The sequence below is a fragment of the Phascolarctos cinereus genome, unplaced genomic scaffold, assembly GCF_003287225.1.
Source record: "Phascolarctos cinereus isolate Bilbo 61053 unplaced genomic scaffold, phaCin_HiC Scaffold_1;HRSCAF=81, whole genome shotgun sequence".
Lineage (NCBI taxonomy): Eukaryota > Metazoa > Chordata > Mammalia > Diprotodontia > Phascolarctidae > Phascolarctos > Phascolarctos cinereus.
In genome coordinates, this window is record NW_027555514.1 from 219,146,083 (window position 1) to 219,165,580 (window position 19,498).

General features: G+C 38.4%; 1 protein-coding gene across 1 annotated transcript; it reads right to left on the bottom strand.

Annotated features, from left to right (window-relative positions):
* Window positions 1-809: 809 nt before the first annotated feature.
* LOC110211104 (olfactory receptor 6C2-like) lies at window positions 810-1,769 on the bottom strand. Its single transcript, XM_020990291.2, has one exon. The coding sequence runs from the start codon at window positions 1,746-1,748 to the stop codon at window positions 810-812; it is 939 nt and encodes a 312-aa protein (XP_020845950.1). The 5' UTR covers window positions 1,749-1,769.
* Window positions 1,770-19,498: the final 17,729 nt, after the last annotated feature.

Consider the following 19,498-nt stretch of genomic DNA (forward strand, 5'->3'; position numbering starts at 1 on the left):
AGTTCTCTTAGTCGTGGCAATGAAATGGAAATTGCAGCCATCCCCATCAACTGGGGAATGGCTGAACAAGTTGTGGTGTATGGTTATAATGGAATACTACAATGATCTTAGGCATGGAAAGACTTGAATGAAATGGTGGAGAGCAAAGTGAGCAGAACCAAGAGAACATTGTATACAGTAACAGCAATATTGTTTTGAGAATGTCTTTGAGGTACTAAGTAATTTTGATTATATAAATACACAAATTAAAAATAAAAATCCTATGAAGATGCTAGCTACATCCAGATGAAAAACTGATGAATAGAAGTCTATATAGATTACATCTGTGTGTGTGTGTGTGTGTGAGTGAGCGTGTGAGTGTATGTGTCTAATGGTGGCCATCTCTAGGGTGGGATGGGGGAATGGAAGAAAAAAGGTGCAAAAAAGGATATTTGCATGGTAACTTTATTATAAATCTAAATAGATTTCCAGTTTCACATGCAATTATCTATTAATTATACTGTTATGAAAATGCTTGTCTTATTCCATAAATTGAAAATGAAATAATTTTTCAAATTAGTAACTTACAGTATTACAGAGTTGCCTGAGGCCCTGAAAGGTTAAGTGACTGACATACCTCTACGTCTAGTACATTAGAGACAAGACTGGAGCCTAGGTGTTCCTGATTCCAGGACCAGTCTTCTATCCAGGAAGTCACACTGTATATCAACAACAATTAGCAATAGAAACAAAGTATTGAACTAAGGACAAATAACTAAAGGCTACTCAGGTTTCCCTGGGCCCTTTGCCACATCAATCTCAGTAGTCTCTTATTGCTTAAAGAAGAATGTAATCCTTTTCACTGAGTCCTTAAGAGCTTGTATCACTTGCTGGTTCCTCAAAGTATATATAAAAGGGTTGACACTGGGGATGACAGAAACTGTGAACATGGCTACCACCTTATTCAAAGGCACTCCATCAGTAGTGGACAGTTTGATGTATTGGAAGATGCAGCTGCCATAAGACATAGAGACAACAATGATGTGGGAGGAACAGGTGGAAAAGGCCTTTTTCCTTTGCTGCACTGATGGGAATCTCAGAACGGTCCTGATGATGTATCCATAGGACAGAAACACTAAGAGTAAGGTGATAATGAGTGTAAACACAGCAACGAAGAGAATCATCTTTTCTATGAGTGTTGTGTCTGAGCACACGATCTCCAGCACGGGAAATGCATCACAGCCAAAATGGTCAATGACATTGTAGTCACAGAATTCCAACTGGACAGCCAGGCTGAGTGGTAGGGAAATGATCATCAGCCCAGTCAGACAACAACCCAAGAGGAGCTGGTTACAGACTCCGTTGTTCATGATGCTTGTGTAATGCAAAGGTTTGCAGATGGCCACATAGCGGTCATAGGACATAATGGCCAAAAGGAAAAAGTCTGTTGCCCCAAAAAGGGTGATAAAAAATATTTGGGTGAAGCAAGCATTACGGGAAATGGTATTGTCCCCAGTTGACATGCTGTAGAGATATTTAGGAATGTAAGTATTTGTGATTGAGAATTCCAAAAAGGAAAGATTTCGAAGGAAAAAGTACATGGGGGTCTTAAGGTGGGGATCCAACAAGGTGAGGGTAATGATGGTGAGATTGCCAATTACACTCAGCATGTAGGACAGAAACATGAAAATAAAAATCAGGATCTGCAGCTGTGGGTCATCTGTCATTCCCCTTAGGATGAATAATGTTATCCTTGTGTGGTTTTGCATCTCTGACTTATGATTTCTGGTTGACCTGTATGTACAAGAAAGAAATTAAAACAGAACTAGAAGGTGACAAATTAGTAAAGTGAGTAAAGAAAAAGGAAACTAGTTGCTTACATTTTTTTTAATAATTCCAATATTAGCATTACTCCTTTGAATTGTATACCAGGGAAAAGGCAAGGCACTTTTTTCCCAGAATCAGACAATCTCAGTTTTGGAAGAATGCATAGATTTCATCTATTCTGAGGCGCACCTGAACAGGATTTTTTTTTAAGCAATTGGAGTTAAGTGACTTGCCCAGCTAGTAAGTCTCATGTGTTTGGTCTCAGGCTGGATTTGAACTCAGGTCCTCCTGACTTCAGGGCCAGTGCTCTACACACTGCACCACCTAGCTGTCCCTCAGGAATTCTTATTAGAGCCTCTCTGACAAGTGTTTATCTATCCTTCTCTTCAGTGGTAAGAATTCAACTGCCTCCTGAGACAGTGAAGTCCACTTCCTATGACCTACAGCCATTTAGAAGTAGACAGCCACTCCTTCTTCCCATCACTTAGAGGTGCCCCAAAGTGGACTGCTTCTTCAAATATTCTGTTCCTTTTTCCTGGAAGGGAAATCAGGACTTGTTGGGGATAGTATAGAAGAGATTGCTATTTAGACATACATTGAACTGGATGATCTCTGATTTCCCTTCCTACCAGAAATGAGTCAATTAAATTTGCAGTGTGAACATTTATTTATACCTCAGAAATCTGCAAACACTACAAATCAGAGCTTGGTTTATTGCATTAACTGGCTAGATTGAAGAAAGTGATAGAGAAAATATTATTAATGCAGTTTAAACTTCAAAATGTAGTAAGTTGGGCCAGCAAGGTAACCCAGTGGATACAGCACCAGCTTTGGAGTTAGGAGGACCTCAAATCCAGGCTCAGACACTTGACTCTTACTAGCTGTTGTTACTCTGGGGAAGTCACTTAGCCCTAATTGCCCCCATCAAAAAAAAAAAAAAGAAAAAGAAAAAGTGTATCATGTTCCAGAGATTATTATATGTTTACTGCCATACTCCAGTAACTCTATGATTCAGTATCCATTATTATTAAATGCTTGGTGGTATGTTTCTCTGATAAAGAGAAAGAGGATTGAGATGACTACCTCATGGAGCATTATTTTTCTGTACTAGACAATGAAATGTGGGGAACTATTCTTATCGCTGATGCAGACAGATATTCATTTGAGATTGTTGTATAAAAAAGATGGACCTCTTTTGTACTTTGTAAAATTTGGATAATATGTGTGTCTGATTGCAAATAGAAACAAATTCTTTGACCCACATTAGTAAAATAAAACCCTGCTGTCTGAACCCTCTCAGAACCTAGTCCTCATTATGGTTCTTAGGACCAAAGTATGAATGCCATGCTCTTAAGAAAGGCTGTTCTTGGATAAGTGACTCCAGGTTTTGTACTCCTCTGAAGGCATGTTCACATGACATTTTCCCTCCTCATTTAGGGATCATTAAGGCTTTCCCAGTCCCATAGCCCTCTGGAGTGGACTGTTTTGCTGAATAACCCTCTGATCACGTGCTTATCAATTACTCTGTTGGAGTGATTTGCTATTTGCTCCTGTGCTGGTGGGTTCTCATAAGCTCTGTTAAAGAACATGTGCATATCTCTGATTCTCACATTTTCCTAATCCCACATATCAATATTTCTGAAAGCTCGATGATGAAGCATTTCTACTGAAAGCATAATCATTATTAAAAAGTCATCTAAATCTCTCTTTCCAAAACAATTCTGCTTCCTACCCTAAGTTCTGTGATTCAGTGAATCTGTGGTTTGTGTTTGTTTGTTTTTTTAATGAGTCTTCCTATCTCACCCAGGCTAAAATTACCACCACCTCTGATGGATCCTTATTCCAGGGCTGATCAACATGTAAACTTTCACTCTGCTCTGTTTCTGACCAAGAAAAGCTGATCTAGGTGATTTCTCCTCAGGCAGCCTGGTGTCCTCCTTGCTCCTGGGGGCTCATCATACTATGCCAGACTTAGTGAGGACACCCAATTGAATCTAGCCTCACTTTAACTCAGCACTCATGACCCTCAAGGAATCCACTGGCCTCAGCGTCCCCCAACAGCGGGGATTACAGGCAGGTACCATCACATCTGGCATTCTGTGGGTTTTTGACACTTCTCGTGCCTAGGCAGATTTTTATTAGGTTGTGCTAAAATTTCTCTCTCTGCTACTTCCATCCATTACACTTACTAGAATAAAGACTAATAGCATCTCCTCTATACTAGTACTTTCCTTGTCCTATATGAAAACTAAGTATGCTCCAAATTCACCAAGGAAACAAAGACTATGAAAACATGCAAATAACAAAAACTGACATTTACATAGGCTCAAAAGGCACTTTCCATAAAGTATTTCATTTAATTAATTAAATTTCTTTGCCTACTGTTTTAGGGCAAAGAAAGTTATTCTGGTGGTTTGTTTCTTCAAAGGTTTTGGATGTCTGGTGGCAAAACTCAGAATTTTCTTTTTCCAAGAGGTTTTTTAAGTCATATGCCTCACATTCCAATGCTCTGTTTGGGGAAGAAGCAAGCCTAGTTGCTCCTCAAAAATTACTAGTTAATTAAATTGGGAGCTATCCAGATATTTTCAAACACTTAAATATATCCATCTATAATAATGTTCTACTTGGATTGCATAGTCCCTCCATATGCTGGGAATAAGTTCATCTCAGGAGACCTCAATTAGTTAAGAAAATGGATTATACTTGATCATTTTAAAACATTTCCCCCAACGAGCCCTTGAGAGAGTTTTTGCTAAGAATAGAGAAAGAGCAATATTGTCTCTCCACTAAGAAGTTTGTTGCAAGCTTCCAAATGTGCTTGATTCATATTATTGAGTGTTTACAGACAATATCACAGGTCAGGGACACTGACCTCAGTATGGGAAATCTCTGATTATTGGATAGGTCAGGTACTCAAGGCTCAGATATGGAATGCCTAACCAATAAAACTTATGGGCTAGCCATAAGTCATCTCCTTTTTGTAATCCCTATCCCCAAGGAATCAAGGGTCCTCTTATTTCCCAGCTCTGCCTTCCCTAGCCAGTGTGCCAAACTCTACAATTCCCTTCTCCTTCATCAGCATTCCTGTTCCCTCAATGCTCTGTTACCTGTTCATGACAGCTGAAATCATTTCTGTGCCTTCCAATGCTCTGGTAATCCTCTCATGAGTATTTGAATTGTAAGTAAAGAGCTTTCTGGACTCTCCAATTTCATACTTCCAGCTGCTCCAATTCCATACTTTATTTGCACCTCAATCTCACCATGCCCAAACCTGAACTCAACAGTGATTCCCAATAAACCTGCTCCTCCTCCTGTCAATGGCACCACGATCCTTATTTCAGAACCTCAAAATAATATTTGACTTCTCTTTCACTTCCTCCACCCCAAGTCAATCATTTGCTCAACACTGTTCATTCTACCCATATGACCTCTCCTGCATCCATTCTCTTCTTTCTAGTTACTTCCTGGACTAGGGATTCCTAAGCTGTTTTGTGACATACACCCATCTAAGTCTGGTAAAGCCTATGGAACTTTTATTAGAATGATGTTTCAAAATAACTAAAGATAATGCTTACTGTCAGTTAAAAAACAAAGACAGAATTTTTTCCCATCCAAGTTCACAGATGCCCAGATATATTTTGGATCCCAGGTTAAGAACCCTTTCACAAGGAAGACTAATTATCTTTAACCCCTTGAATTGAAATAGCCCATTAACTGGTCTCATCCCAAGTCTCTCCCTTTCCTTCCATCCATCTTACAACTGCTTAAATAAAACTTTCTAATGTAGTGTTCGCCAGGTTATTTTACTTCTCAGAAACTTTCAGTGTCTCACTCCTACCTACAGCACCAAGTACAAATTCCTTGGGCTGCAACTGAAGGCCTTCCACAATCTGGGTCCAGCCTGTTTTTCCAACCTCATTTCACATTTGTTCCCTTCAACCCTTCTGTGTTCCAGCTAATCTAGACTTCTACCCATTTCCCAAACTTAGCATACAATTTACCCACTCCTTTCACTCATAAAATGATCTGTCTCTTCATGGCTTACCTCAGGTGTCCTCTCACCTTTTATTTTCCCAAAGGACTTTCACAGAATTTCTCCTTTGTCTCCAATACACTCTACCATGTATTGCTAATTCAAAGATTTTTTATATATCTCTATCCACAAGGAACTATTCTATTCTCTATTCTCACGCAAGGAATATATGTGTGACAGGGGTTTTTAATCTGGGACTATGCATGTGTGTGTATGTGTGTTTTTTTAATATTTTGATAACTATTCCAATACCATTAGTTTCCTTTGTTAGCCTGTGTATTTTATTTTATGCATTTAAAAACGTAATTCTAAGAAGGAATTCATGGGGTGCACCAGACTACCAAAAGAGGACATGATGTAAAAAAGGCTAAGAAAACCTGGTTTATGACCACTACATTCCGTATTCCATAATGTAAGTTCCTTGTGAACAGGAATTATCTTTTTTTGAAACTTTACAACTCCAGCTACTAAATGCAGAGTGCCTCACACAATGTAAGCCTTTAATAAATGTTTGTTGAATTGAATTGAACTTCAGGAACAGCATAGTGTGAGCATGGAAAAAGAAGTTTGGGAACTAGAGATCTCCTGTACACTTCATAAAAGGCCAGGTAATCCCCATACACAAAAGTTGGCCCTCACAAAGCCACTGTCATCCAAGAGGAAAATTTGAGGACCAGGTGACCAGAAGAAGCAACACATCTTATATATGCTGATTCCCCTCATTGAAAAATCCAGTCATTTTCTAAGTTTAGGATTTGGGATAAGGGAGTGAGAGATCTCAGATCACTGTGCCTAGATATGAGGGAAAGAACAACATATGTTCTGTAACCACAGCCCCTACAAGGGAAAACATGATGTGACAAATCATTCTCATACTTACTTTTCTGGCTGTATTTCATTTTGTCAGTTGTTACTTTTACTCTGCTGTGACACAAAGCTTAGAGATAACATGTTAGTGGAGAAGTGCATGTGCACTTCTGAGAAAACTTTGTCTTCTACATGCACACCCCCACACTCACAACCAAGTGCAGGCTTTGCCATAGCTCTCCCAGATCTTCAGACATCCAAGATTCCTGAGCCAACTTGCTCTCTCACCCTCCAGCTCTAAAATGTCTCATCAAAGAGCCTATCCACTTTAAAAGTAGGACATGTTTCTATTTGCTCTACATAGGAAATGAGATCAGGGACTTTAAAGGTAAGAGAACATCAAGATCTGCCTTTGCATTAAAGAGAAGACATGTACAATCTGGAAAGGAGACAAGTTTCCCTCTAAATGAAACACTGTTTAATCTGCAACAGGTGTAAGGGGATCAACTAGGTAAATAAATAAAAAGGCCCTTGGGGACTCTAGTTTCTAAGTCACTAATGAAACCGCTATGTAAGTAATTTTAGCAAAAGACTTATAAGAGGCAACTGTGGGACCATTTGTTACCTGCAGAGTCAGGAAGATACAATCATAGAATTAACCACATTGTGCAACTGTGACAAGCAGGTTATCTGCTACCTGACTGCTACTTCCCATATTGTCAGAGGAATTTTTATTCTGAGATCAAGGACAAGCTGTTGAGTATTCCCCACAGGTGACCAGGTTTGAAAGGAGCCTTTCACTTTAGATAACTAGAGGAAACAGGGATGAAGCACTGGATTAGACAGGATTAGAAACCCTGGGCCAGGGGTGGAGAACCTGCAGCCTTGAGGCCACATGTGGTCCTTGGGTGTGGCCTTTTGACTGAGTCCAAATTTTACTGAACAAATCCTTTTATTAAGGGGATCTGTTCTGTAAAGTTTGGATTCAGTCAAAGGGTTGCACTTGAGAACCTAGACAGCCACATGTGGCCTGGAGGTCACAGGTTCCCCACCCATTCCCTGGGCATAAAACTGAAGACCTTAGGAACACAAGTGGTATTTTCATAACTACAACCACAGAAAAATAGTGACTTCCTACCAAAATAGACAAATAAAAAAGGAAAACAACTCATAGGTTGAATTTATCTACACAGTGATGAATGTGATTTGAATTTCTGAAAAACAGTCAAACTTAGCACTTTTGGCTAGGGATGAGCAGCTAAGTAACCCAGTGGATAAAATGCTGGTCCTGGAGTCAGGAAGACTTACATTCAAATACCAACCCCAATGTTTCTTAGCTGTGTGACAAGTTACTTGACCACTGTTTGCCTCAGTTTACCCATCATAGAATGAGGATAATATTAGCACTTACCTTCCAGGGTTGTTGTGAGGATCAAATGAGATGAAAATTGTAAAGTACTTAGCAGAATGCTTGGCACATAGCAACCACTAAATAAATGTTAGTTATTATTTCTCTAGTACATGTATAATAAATGTTTAATTAAGTGAAATGTACCTAATGAGAGCTGGTAAATGTGTGTGTGTGTGTGTGTGTGTGTGTGTGTGTGTGTGTGTTTTTCCTGGAATCTTTGAATTAAAAATAGGAGGGCAAGTGTTTTTCTTCCCATTTTTGGTTCAAAAATTGCAGGAAAATATTCCATATACACACACACAGATACACACACACACATACAGGGAATACATATGCAAATACATGTGTATATATATGCAAATATACATATATTTGCATACACAGATATATGTGAGCAAGTTTTTCTTCTCCCCATTTTAAGGAACACAAGCAAATATATTCTATGTATATTTGCATGTATATATACACATCAAATCAGATATCATAAGAGCAGCAGATAACAGTAGGCAGAATAGCAGAAGTAAAGATCAATAATTTGTTGGAGTCACTATCCAAGAGGAGAAGCACAATTAATTCTACAGCTTCAGATATCCGTATACAAATGTGTAAAGCAGGGGTGAAAATAAGCAGAGTTAAATAGATATATTAATAGAAGGAAGCAAATTCTGCCTCAGGCATCACTGACATTTGGTTCAATGGAACTTGTGACTCTAGAAAGGTATACCTTGCTCAAAAAGAACAGAATAAGTGAAAGGGCTAGTGAAATAGCCTTGAACTTGAAACAGACGTATGACTCTAAGGAAATCGAGAAACTTGAGAGGAAAATATAACAGTTCTAGAACCTCATAAAAGATCCACGGGGGGAGAAATGGAAGAAATAGTGAGGTCCTCCTACTTCAGGTTGCTCCCCTTTCTATCCATCCTCTGCTCAGCTGCAAAAGGAATTTTCCTAAAATATTAGTCTGACCATGTTGCTAGTCTACTCAAGAAACTCCTATACCTTCCTATTGCTATTAGAATCAAACATCACCGAACACATTTTTTTTAAAATCACCTCACCACCTAATCCCAACCCACCTTTCCTAATTGATATAACTTGGGACTGGAGAGCACTCCCACCTCCTTTCATAGGACAATAATTCCTTAACAACTTACTCCTCTTCTGGGGTGTGGTTTTCCTTCCAAACCCTGCACACATTGCCTTCCAAGAGAGAAGAAAAACGAGTGCCCCGATTTACATTGTTCACCTGCCTTGGTGATCATAATCGTCTGAGCTTACTATCTTCCCAGATAGTTACTCTCTAGGCAATCACTAAATAACTTAAACTCCTGTCCTTTTTGATTGTGTGGCTCCAAAACCCCAGCCAGCTTCCTAACTGGGTTTGCAAAATCTCATTCATTTAGAACTCACTCCCTACCCTCCACATTCTTACTTCCTCCTTTCCAATATCCAGCATTCATTCAAAGAAGTTGAATTGACACAGAATCAGTAGCTTTTTGGTCTCAAACGCTTAACAGGAAATCCAAAGCAGGACTTTAAAAGGTAACTGTTTGGTGATGAAAAAAAGAGCCTGGGCAGTATCTTTCAGGAAATCATAAAGGAAAACTGCCCAGAAGTCCTAGAACCAGAAGGTAAAATAACCATAGAAAGAATACACTGCTCACCACCTGAAAGAGACCCCAAATTGACAATGCCAAGGAATATAATAGCAAAATTCCAAAATTACCAGATGAAAGAGAAGGTGCTGCAAGCAGCCAGAAAGAAACAATTTAAATATCATGGAACCACAGTCAGCATTACACAGAACCGTGCAGCTTCTACATTAAGACCACAGGGCAAGGAACATGATATTCCATAAGGCAAAGGAGCTTCAATTGCAGCTAAGGATCAACTACCCTGCAAAAATGACCATGATTTTTCAAGGAAGGAGATGGATATTCAATGAAATAGGGGACTTCCAAACCTTCCTGATAAAAAGACCAGAGCTCAACAAAAAATTTTATCTTCAAGTACAAGATTCAAGAAAGACATAAAAAGGTAAATTGGGACAGAAAGATACAAAATGTTCTTAATAAGGGCAAACTGTTTACATTCCTACAAGGGAAGATGACACTTGCAACTCTTGAGAATTGTATTGTTATTACACCATGTTAAAGGAGTATATACACAAAGGGGGTGGATGTTAGTTGACTTTGATGTAATGATAAAAAAAAATCTAATCAAGTGGGTTAAATGGATCCAAGTAAGTAGATTAGAAGGGAGGGGGGTGAGCATTGTTTGAACCTTACTCTCATCAGATTTGGCTCAAGAAGGGAATAACATAATCAGTTAGGTATAGAAATCTGACTTGCCCTATAGACAGTAGGAGGGAAAAGGGGAAAGAAAAGGGAAGGGGGATAGAAGGAAGGGAAGAAGCAGTAAGGGCAAAGGGGAAGAAAAGGGAAAGGGATAATAGAAGAGAGGAGGCAGTGGTCAAAAGCAAAACACTAGTGGGGGGGAAAGGAGAAAGGAGAAAAAAAAGCATAAACAAGGGGAAAAAAGGATGGAGAAAAAGACAGATAGTAATCATAACTGTGAAAGTTGAATCGCTATCTTTTTTTTTCTCTTCTGTTGAGTTTTGTTTCCTCTTTCTGATGGTTCCTTCCATTGGTTTTAATTTTTACTTACAACTTCGCTAATGTGAAAATATGTTTAATAGTAATGTAAATGTATAGCCTATGTCAGATTGTGCACCATCTTGGGGAGCGTGGTGAGGAGGATGGGGGAGAAAAATTTTGAACTCAAAAACATATGGAAGTGATTGTTGGTAAATCAAAATAAATTAATAAAATAAAATTTTTTTAAAAAGATAACTGGTCGGGGCAGCTAGGTGGTGCAGCTGATAGAGCACCAGCCCTGGAGTCAGGAGGCCCTGAGTTCAAATCTGACCTCAGACATATAACACTCACTAGCTGTGTGACACTGGGCAAGTCACTTAACCCCAATTGCCCTGAGACAGAGAGAGAAAGAGAGAGAGAGAGAGAGATGAATTATAAAAAATAAAAAATAACAGTTCAAAATGCCAGCTGTCCTGCCACTCTCCAACCCATCTCCCCCATCTCTGCCATTCTTTATTGTCAGAATCCCAACTCTCCTGAAGGTCATGGGAGAAGCAGGGCAAAGAGCAGGCTCTGACATTCTCCCAAACCAGGGAGAACCACAACTCTCCACATGAAAGTACTGGCTCTATGGCTAGCTGTCCAATCTCCAATCCTAGCTGACCTCTGAAAGGAGCACTATACTTAATTATCTGGTTTTTTTAACCCCCAACACTCTACAGTAACCATCTTTCTGTTCCTCACACAAAACACTCAATGTCCTATCTCTACTCCTTTGCCCTTGCCATTCCTGATACCTAGAATGCATTCCCAACTCACCTATACCTCTTAAAATCCCTGTTTCCTTCAAATGTTCAAGTAGTACCTTTTAATGTGCATTTTCTGTTCTCCCAACAGCTCCCCACCACCACTAAAAAAAAACCCTACCTTTTCTTGTATCACGTATACTTTTTTTTGTCAGTTTTTTGTTTTGCTTTCTCGCTAGGCAATGTGGTTAAGTGACTTGCCCAGGGTCATATAGCTAGTAAGTGTCAAGTGTCTGAGACTGGATTTGAACTTGGGTCCTCCTGACTCCAGGGCTGGTGGTCTATCCACTATGCCATCTACCTGCCCCATATATGGTACTTTTTTATGTACATGTTGCCTCTCCAATTACAATGTAAGCTTCTTGAGGGCAAGGACTTTTTTATTTTTCTCTTTGTATTCCAGGTGCCTAACACAAAGCCTTGCACACACTGGGCATTTAATAAATTCTTGTTGAATGATTGGTTGACTAAGAGGCATGAATTTTCTCTCCTACTTGATCACAAAAGAGGCAGTATAGTAAAAAAAGAACTGACCTTGAAGCCCACAAAGTGGACCTCTGACAAGTATGGGCTGTGTGAGCCTGGGCAAATCACCTAACCTCTTAGAGCTCTGGACTACTCTCTAAGACTATGAGTTGCAGAAAAGGTGCCAACTACTTGCATTAGTAGAGGGTTTCCTCATCCACGAGTTCCCTATGCCAAAGAAATAGGTCTAGTAACCATCCCTAACTCTACTCTAATCTAAAAATGTAAGATATAGTAGTCATTCACACTCTAGTTCCCTCTAACAAACAGTTCCTCCTTGTTCAGGAGAATTTATTCCAGAATAGAATTCATTCTCATTGATTCTCTGCCTTCTGAACGATAAAATTATCATTAAGGCAAGTCAAGATATAATGAAGCTATTATGCTCTGAGAAGAAAGACTGTCCCAGCATACATCGAATTACAGCTACATTGTACTTCCACACCATATTTGTGACCTGTTTCCTGAATTTGTCATCTATTTCCTCTTTCCGTCCAGGTGATCTGTGGTACATTCTGATGATAATGTTGCTTCTGTTTTTGCTTCCATTTATCTTCATCCACATGATCTCCATTCTATTTGCTTACTTTAATTCTTGAATATCCTCAAATAAATATATCTTCTTAATATATATGCCATTTTTCCCTACCTCTTTCTTTTCAATAAAGTATACCTTTCTGGAGTCATATTGCAGTCATTAGTTTCATTCATCCCATGTCTCAATGATACCTATGAGATTACAATTAAACTATTACATTGAAAAATCTCATTTATCTTCCTTGGAACTCATAATCTTTTTTTGTTTTAAACTTAACTACAAAATGAAAAAAGAAAAAAGAAAATATGCCACGCACACAGCAGACCATAAGAGATGATTCAATATGAAACAAATTTTGATTTCAAGAAAACCTATATAATAAATATTACACATTGTTTTCAAAGCTGCCCAGCTGTTCTTTGCTTTTTTGTTGGTTTTCTTTTGTTCTCCACTGTACTTTTTTCTTATATTTTTTCTTCTTTCCCTTCTCTACACATAGACACATACTTTTCCCTTCTTTCCTACACATATGCACATATTCACTCATATGCTAATAAGAATGACCACACTATGCTTATTTCCTCCTGTCTTCTGTTTCTCTGAAGGTGGAAAGCATCTTTCTGCATAAGTCCAAGTCTTTCCTTGTTTTTCTAAATCAACCTGCAAATCATTTCCCACATTACAATAATGTTCTGACCTAATCACATCTTACCTAAGAGATTGTCTATGAAGGTTTTTTTTTCCCTAATTTTCTGCATTCCTTCTGTTCTTGGCTACACAAGTTTTGTTTATACAAGAAAATTTTAATTTGAAATACTGAAAAGTATCCTTTTTACACTTCAACAATTGTCTCACCTTATAATATACTTTAAGTTCTGATACTATTGAATCTATTTCCTTTACATCTTTTTTCCCTGCTTTCTTTGAAGTTCCTGACCTTTTGTTCTTCCATATGAATTTTGTTATTATTTTTTCTAACTCAGTAAAATAAATTTTAGCAATTTAATTCAGATGATATTGAAGAAATAGATTAGTTAGGTAAAATTGTCATTTTAAAAATTATATTGGCTTTAACTACCCATGAACAATAAATATTACTTCAATTACTGAAACCTGAGTTAATTTGTATGAAAAGTATTTTATATTTATGTTCATATAGTTCCTGTGTCTGTTTTGGCAGGCATTTTATATTGTCTAAGTATATTAAATGGTCTAAAATAATAGCGAATAATATTGCTGGAACACAGCAAAGTTTCTCTATTTTTCACTTTTGATTAAATCTGTTTTAACTTTAACTTTGTCTGAGATCATGATTACTATCTCTGCTTCCTTCACATACTAAATTCTACTCCTGCCTTTTATTTTATCTTTCTGTGTATATTTTTTTTCTTTTTGATGAGGCAGTAGGGGTTAAGTGACTTGCCCAAGGTCACACAGCTAGTGTCAAGTGTCTCAGGTCAGATTTGAACTCAGGTCCTCCTGACTCCAAGGCCAGAGTTCTGTCCACTGCACCACCTAGTTGACCCTCCGATTTTCATAATGTTTCCTGAAAACAAATGTTGTTGAATTCAAATTTTTAATCTGCTGTTTCCACTTTATGAGTAAATTCATCCCATTCACATTCTAAACTACAATTACTTATTGTATGTTTTTCTCCATCCTATTCTTTCTAACTATCCTTCTGATTCTACTTACCCTATCTCTCCTCACTCCTCTGCTTTACTTCTACCTGCTACCTTGCCCTCCTGATCCTTAACCTACCCAACCCTCTAAGAGTCCCTCCTTTATCCTCTCCCCCACCCCTATCGCTTTGCCCTCTTCTTTCTGAATTTAGAAGACTTTTATACTCTTCTAGATATACATATGGTTCCCTCTTTAACCCATTCCTAATGAGAATAAGGTTTAAGCACTACCTTCCCTCCTCCCAATTAACTCCCTTCTGTATCACAATTTTTTTTCCTTTTATGCCTCATTTGTATGAGATAATTATTTCTTTTTTATCTCTGCCTATGTAGTTTTATTTTGTTTTTCAGAATCATCCCATCAACTCATATCTTCCTGATGTGGTATGGACCCAAGCGAAGATCTTTGTCTCTCCCCCAAAAAATAATTTGGGTCCCACTTGTCTATGGGCCCCAGAAAACTCTCAAACTTTCTTTGCCTTTCCTTATCTCTTATTCTTATTCCTATCAACTGGACTTATGGCCTAGGCCCATCTTCTTTTGATACCCTAATAAAGCCTAGTATATTTCCCATCTTTGATCTTATCCAGACCCCATTCAACCTCCTCTTTCCCTATCTTCCAGTTTTTGTTGCCCTGATGGAACCCAGCCCTCCATTGTCTATTCCCTGATGACCCTATTCAACCTCCCAGATATTGCCATTAGGATTCTCCCTAAACTCCTCCTCCAGTCACCCCAGCTTCAGGATCCTCCTCCTGGACTCTCCTCCAAACACCCCAAGTTATTTGGCTGTATATAAAATCCATCCTGGCCTCTATTTAAACACTGAGATTTCCTCATGCCCACTCATCCTTACAGGCATCACTAATGTTCAGATTCCTTAAGAGTCTGGCCTATATGGCTTACCTCTAATAAACTTTGTCTTTGGCTGAAAGAAGACTTGGGTTAATTTATTCAGGAAAGACCTACGTGATGTGATTTTGGGGTCTCACCACCCCTACAGTCTATACCTCAACAATCCACATCTTTCTTTCTTGGTCTTTTTTCTATTTATTGTTGTTTGGTTAGGATTTTTGCTTCCAATTTGATTAGTATCTTTCTTGATTTTTTTTTAGCATTTTTTTTGGTGTTTAATTGAGGAGGCTAATTTGTTAGTTTTCTAGGTGCATTCTAATTTATTGCTCTACACATTCTATCTTTTTTTGATGAAAGAATTTAGAGATATAAAATTTGCCCTATGGACTTCTTTGACAGAAACCCAGAATTTTATGTATGTTGTTTAATTGTTATCATGTTTAATGAAATTATCAAATGTTTCTAGGATTTGGACCTACTCATTCTTGATTTTTAAAAAAACTGTCATGCACATTTGGAAAAAAAAAGTATACACTTTTTAATTGCCATTCATTAATACCCAGAGGTCTCTTACATCTAACTTTTCCAGAATTCTAATCAGAGTCTTAATTTCTTGTGTTTTTGGTTAGATCTAAGTCAGGAAGAAGATAGAGGTCAAACATTATTAAAATTTAACATTTTTTCTATTGGTAACTCATTCAACTTCTGCTTTATGAATTTAGATACTATGCCAATTGATGCTTCCACATTCATTATTGATATTAATTTTTCATTTATGGTACCTTTCAGTAAAATGAAATTTCTATGTTTATCTCTTTCAATCACATCCATTCTTATAATTTTTTTGCTTCAGATGATGACTCTTGTCCTTTCTACTTCAACTGAAGAATAAAAGATTTTTCTCCATTCCCTGATTTTTTAACTCTGGGTAAATCTGTTGAGATTTAGGAGTTTAGGGATGCTGGGACCCCAAAATCACAACACACGGGCCCTTCCTGAATGAATTTCACCCAACCGTTCTTTCAGCCTAAGTCAAGGTTATTAAAGACCTGTCTTATTGGCAGACTCAAAAAATCTGAACATCTGTCAGCTATTGGCTAGGTTCTTAAGGAATCTGAGCACCTTAATGGAGACAAGATGGACCTTACATGAAGAAAGACTGTGGGAGGGATCTAGGAAGGATCTAGGGACTGGGAGGTTGAGAATGGGTTCTAGATGGGATCAAGGGTGGGAAGTAGCCAGAGACCATTGGGAGGTAATAGACAATGGAGGGCTGGGCTAGGTTAAGGATAACAGACAATTTGGAGACTGGGCATAGGAGATAATGAAAGGCCAGTTAATAGGATTATAGCCTAAGCAGAATGCCAGAGACCTCCTTGATCAAGTGGGAGAACTCAAGAAGAATCCTTTAGAAAAATGTGACCCAAATTCATTTTGGAGTAAAGGGAAAAGGCCTCAGCTTTGGCCTGTACCCCATCAAATCTTTTGTGTTTTAAGTGTGCTTACTATTTACAAAAAAAATGTCATTGGCTTTTGCTTTCTAATCTATTCTATCTTTTTAAATTTTTTTTATTTTATGAATGAGTTTAGCTGATCTATATTCACAGTTATGATCATTAACTGTGCATTTTCTTCATCCTATTCTCTTATATTTTTCTTTCTCTTTTTTCTGCCCAATACTTTTTATATATTATATTCATGGTTGTGCTATACTATTACAGAACTCAATGATGTGTCAAACATCTGGACAACTAAAGAGGTAATGGATAAACAAAGAGCACATTAAAGCAGGCTGCAGGATATTATCAACAATGACTTGTGGGCAAGGAATAGCATGAAATATAGCATACAGGAAATGATCAGAGAAGGCAGTGGGGTTGTCATGAAAGGAAAGAAAACAGTCACAAATGGGCAGCCTGAGTACTGCATTGGTACCCATGAAATCTTAAAAGACATAGAGAAAGACCTGCAGTCGACTAGGCAGAATTTCCATGGGGGTCTTATGGCATTACATGGACAAGAATCACACAAGATGGTAAAGCATAGATGAGTCACAGGCTGCATAGGTGGAAAGAATGTCCCATCAATAAGATTAAAAATTACTAATGTCTAGATGTGGCACCATGAAAGTAAACATGGAAGAGAAAGTCAGCAAAAAGGAACAGAAGATCTCAGGGTCCCCAGGGATATAAAGTGACTGAAAATCCCATGAAAATTTGCTGTCCCTCAGGGAGCCCTCCATAGCTTCTCCTCAGAGTTCAAAATTAGATCCCTTACATGATGTACAAAGGAACAAGAAAATGTCAGGGACTCGGCCACATATTACTATTTGAGAACTCTGGTACTATAGCTGCACTGTCTCTGTGGATATCAACCTTGTTATCTAGCCACTGCACCCAGATGGGTCCAGTGGAGAAAGTGAGCACTCTTTCACTTAAATCCAGTTCTCTTGCATGTCATGGCATCACCTCCCTGATGCTGCAGTCCTCTTGAAGAACCAAGGATAAATAGCAACCTCTATGAGTAGAAAAGGAGCTGCCCACTTGGGACAAAACTTCCAGTTGGGGAACACAGATCTCTATTTATTTCTTCTCCCTCCACATAAGGTATCACACCCTTACCTGCAATATCTCTGCCCAAAGGGAATGTAAATTTTAATCTCTGAAATTTGTTTTTGTTATTTCTCTTAAACATCAGCCTTAATTCCAAACCACTTTGGCTTTCATTCATTGGCCAACAATGGGTCACAGGTGAAGCCCTACTTGGTCATTTTGGGGGACCTGATTGGCTCAGAATGAATGTAAATAAAAAATATTTCTATTTTGGTCAGAAACACTGAGGGTCTTCCCCTCCCAGATCTATTTATTTTTTAAAAGAGGCCATTCTTTGCCTCATTTCTTATTAAGCCTTAATGACTGAATGTATACTGCCTCAGTCAAACTGAGACTTGTCAAAGACCCTAGCTTAAAAAGGGCAAGATCCCCCACTGCATTCTGGGCCATCTCCAGTTGTCCTGATCCATATCTGGCCACTGGACTCAGATGGCTCCTGAAGGGAAAGTGAGGCTGGTTACTTTGCACAGTGCTCGCTCACTTAAATCCAAATCATTTGTATGTCATGGCATCACCTCCCTGATGTCATGGTCCTCTTCTAGAAGGAAGGATAAACAGAAGCAATGGACACCAACACCAACACTGTGCATTTAAATTTTAGGGTTGGTGTTGTGGGGGAGGTATTGTTTGTTTTTGTCTAATGATTACATGGTAGATTCATGACTTATTTTGAACCTTAATCCCCAAGGAACCTGTTGTTTGTGTACTCACTTAATTTTCCAAATGCCATTTGCAGACTGAGAAGATAAAATGAGAAGAACTCATCTCCCTGCCCAGGCATGTCACACTTTCTCACCCGAAGGATACAGAAGCAAGTGCTAATAACATCACCTTCCTCTTCCAGAAGTCCAGTCTTCCTTTCAGCTTCAAGGTATGATTTCTGACTTTTAAAAATGGTACAGGATCACTAATTCATAACCAATTTAGAGGCAGTTTTGACAGAGGTTAGTCCAGGAACTTTGGGTATCCTGGGAAATGGGAATCGTGCAAAAAGTTGCCTGTAAAGTGATGGTGTCCTAGAACCCAGAGATCTTTTTGATAAAAATGACTACAATCAGGATCTGTGAAGTAAACCTGTAAAAAGCATTGGAGATCATGTAATCTAACCTTATTACTTGCAAGTGAGGAACTTGGGAATCCAAGAGGTAAAGTGATATATCTAATTTCACACAAGTCATTAGTAATAACTAGAAGTTTTCAAATCAAGTTGACCTTCCAATCATCCCATGCTACCATCATTTCTCTCCACTCTATTTGCAGTTTTGAGTCACACAAAGGACTTTTGGGGTTATTCTGGCCATTGATGTTATGAAGAACTTTCAGAAATGTAGGTATGGCAACAATTTATTAGGTCATATATTTTCCTTCTTTTGGATCTAGCAAGATCAAATTTATATGGCTATTTCCCGCATACAAAAGATTGGGGTGACACAGTGGGTAGAGCACTGGGGCTGAAGTCAGGAAGACCTTGGACAACTCACTTAACTTCTGTCTGCCTCAGGTTCCTCAACTGTGAAAAGAGGATAATAACCCACCTACCTCCTAGGGTTGTTGAAAGAGACAAATAAGATCATATTTATAAAGCACTTAGCATGCTGCCTGGCACATAGTAGTTGTATTGTTTATTTCCTCCTTTCCAACAGAAGCAAAATGACCAGATCCAGCCATTCCTACTATTTAAATCTTTAGGAATTACTAGGGCAATTTCAGAGAAATATTCAACCATAATTTCTGATATGTCGCATTTTACACAGAATAGGAAAACCTTTGAATTTAATATTCTCTTCAGAGTTGGGTCACAGAGACAGCTGCACTGACAGTGGAT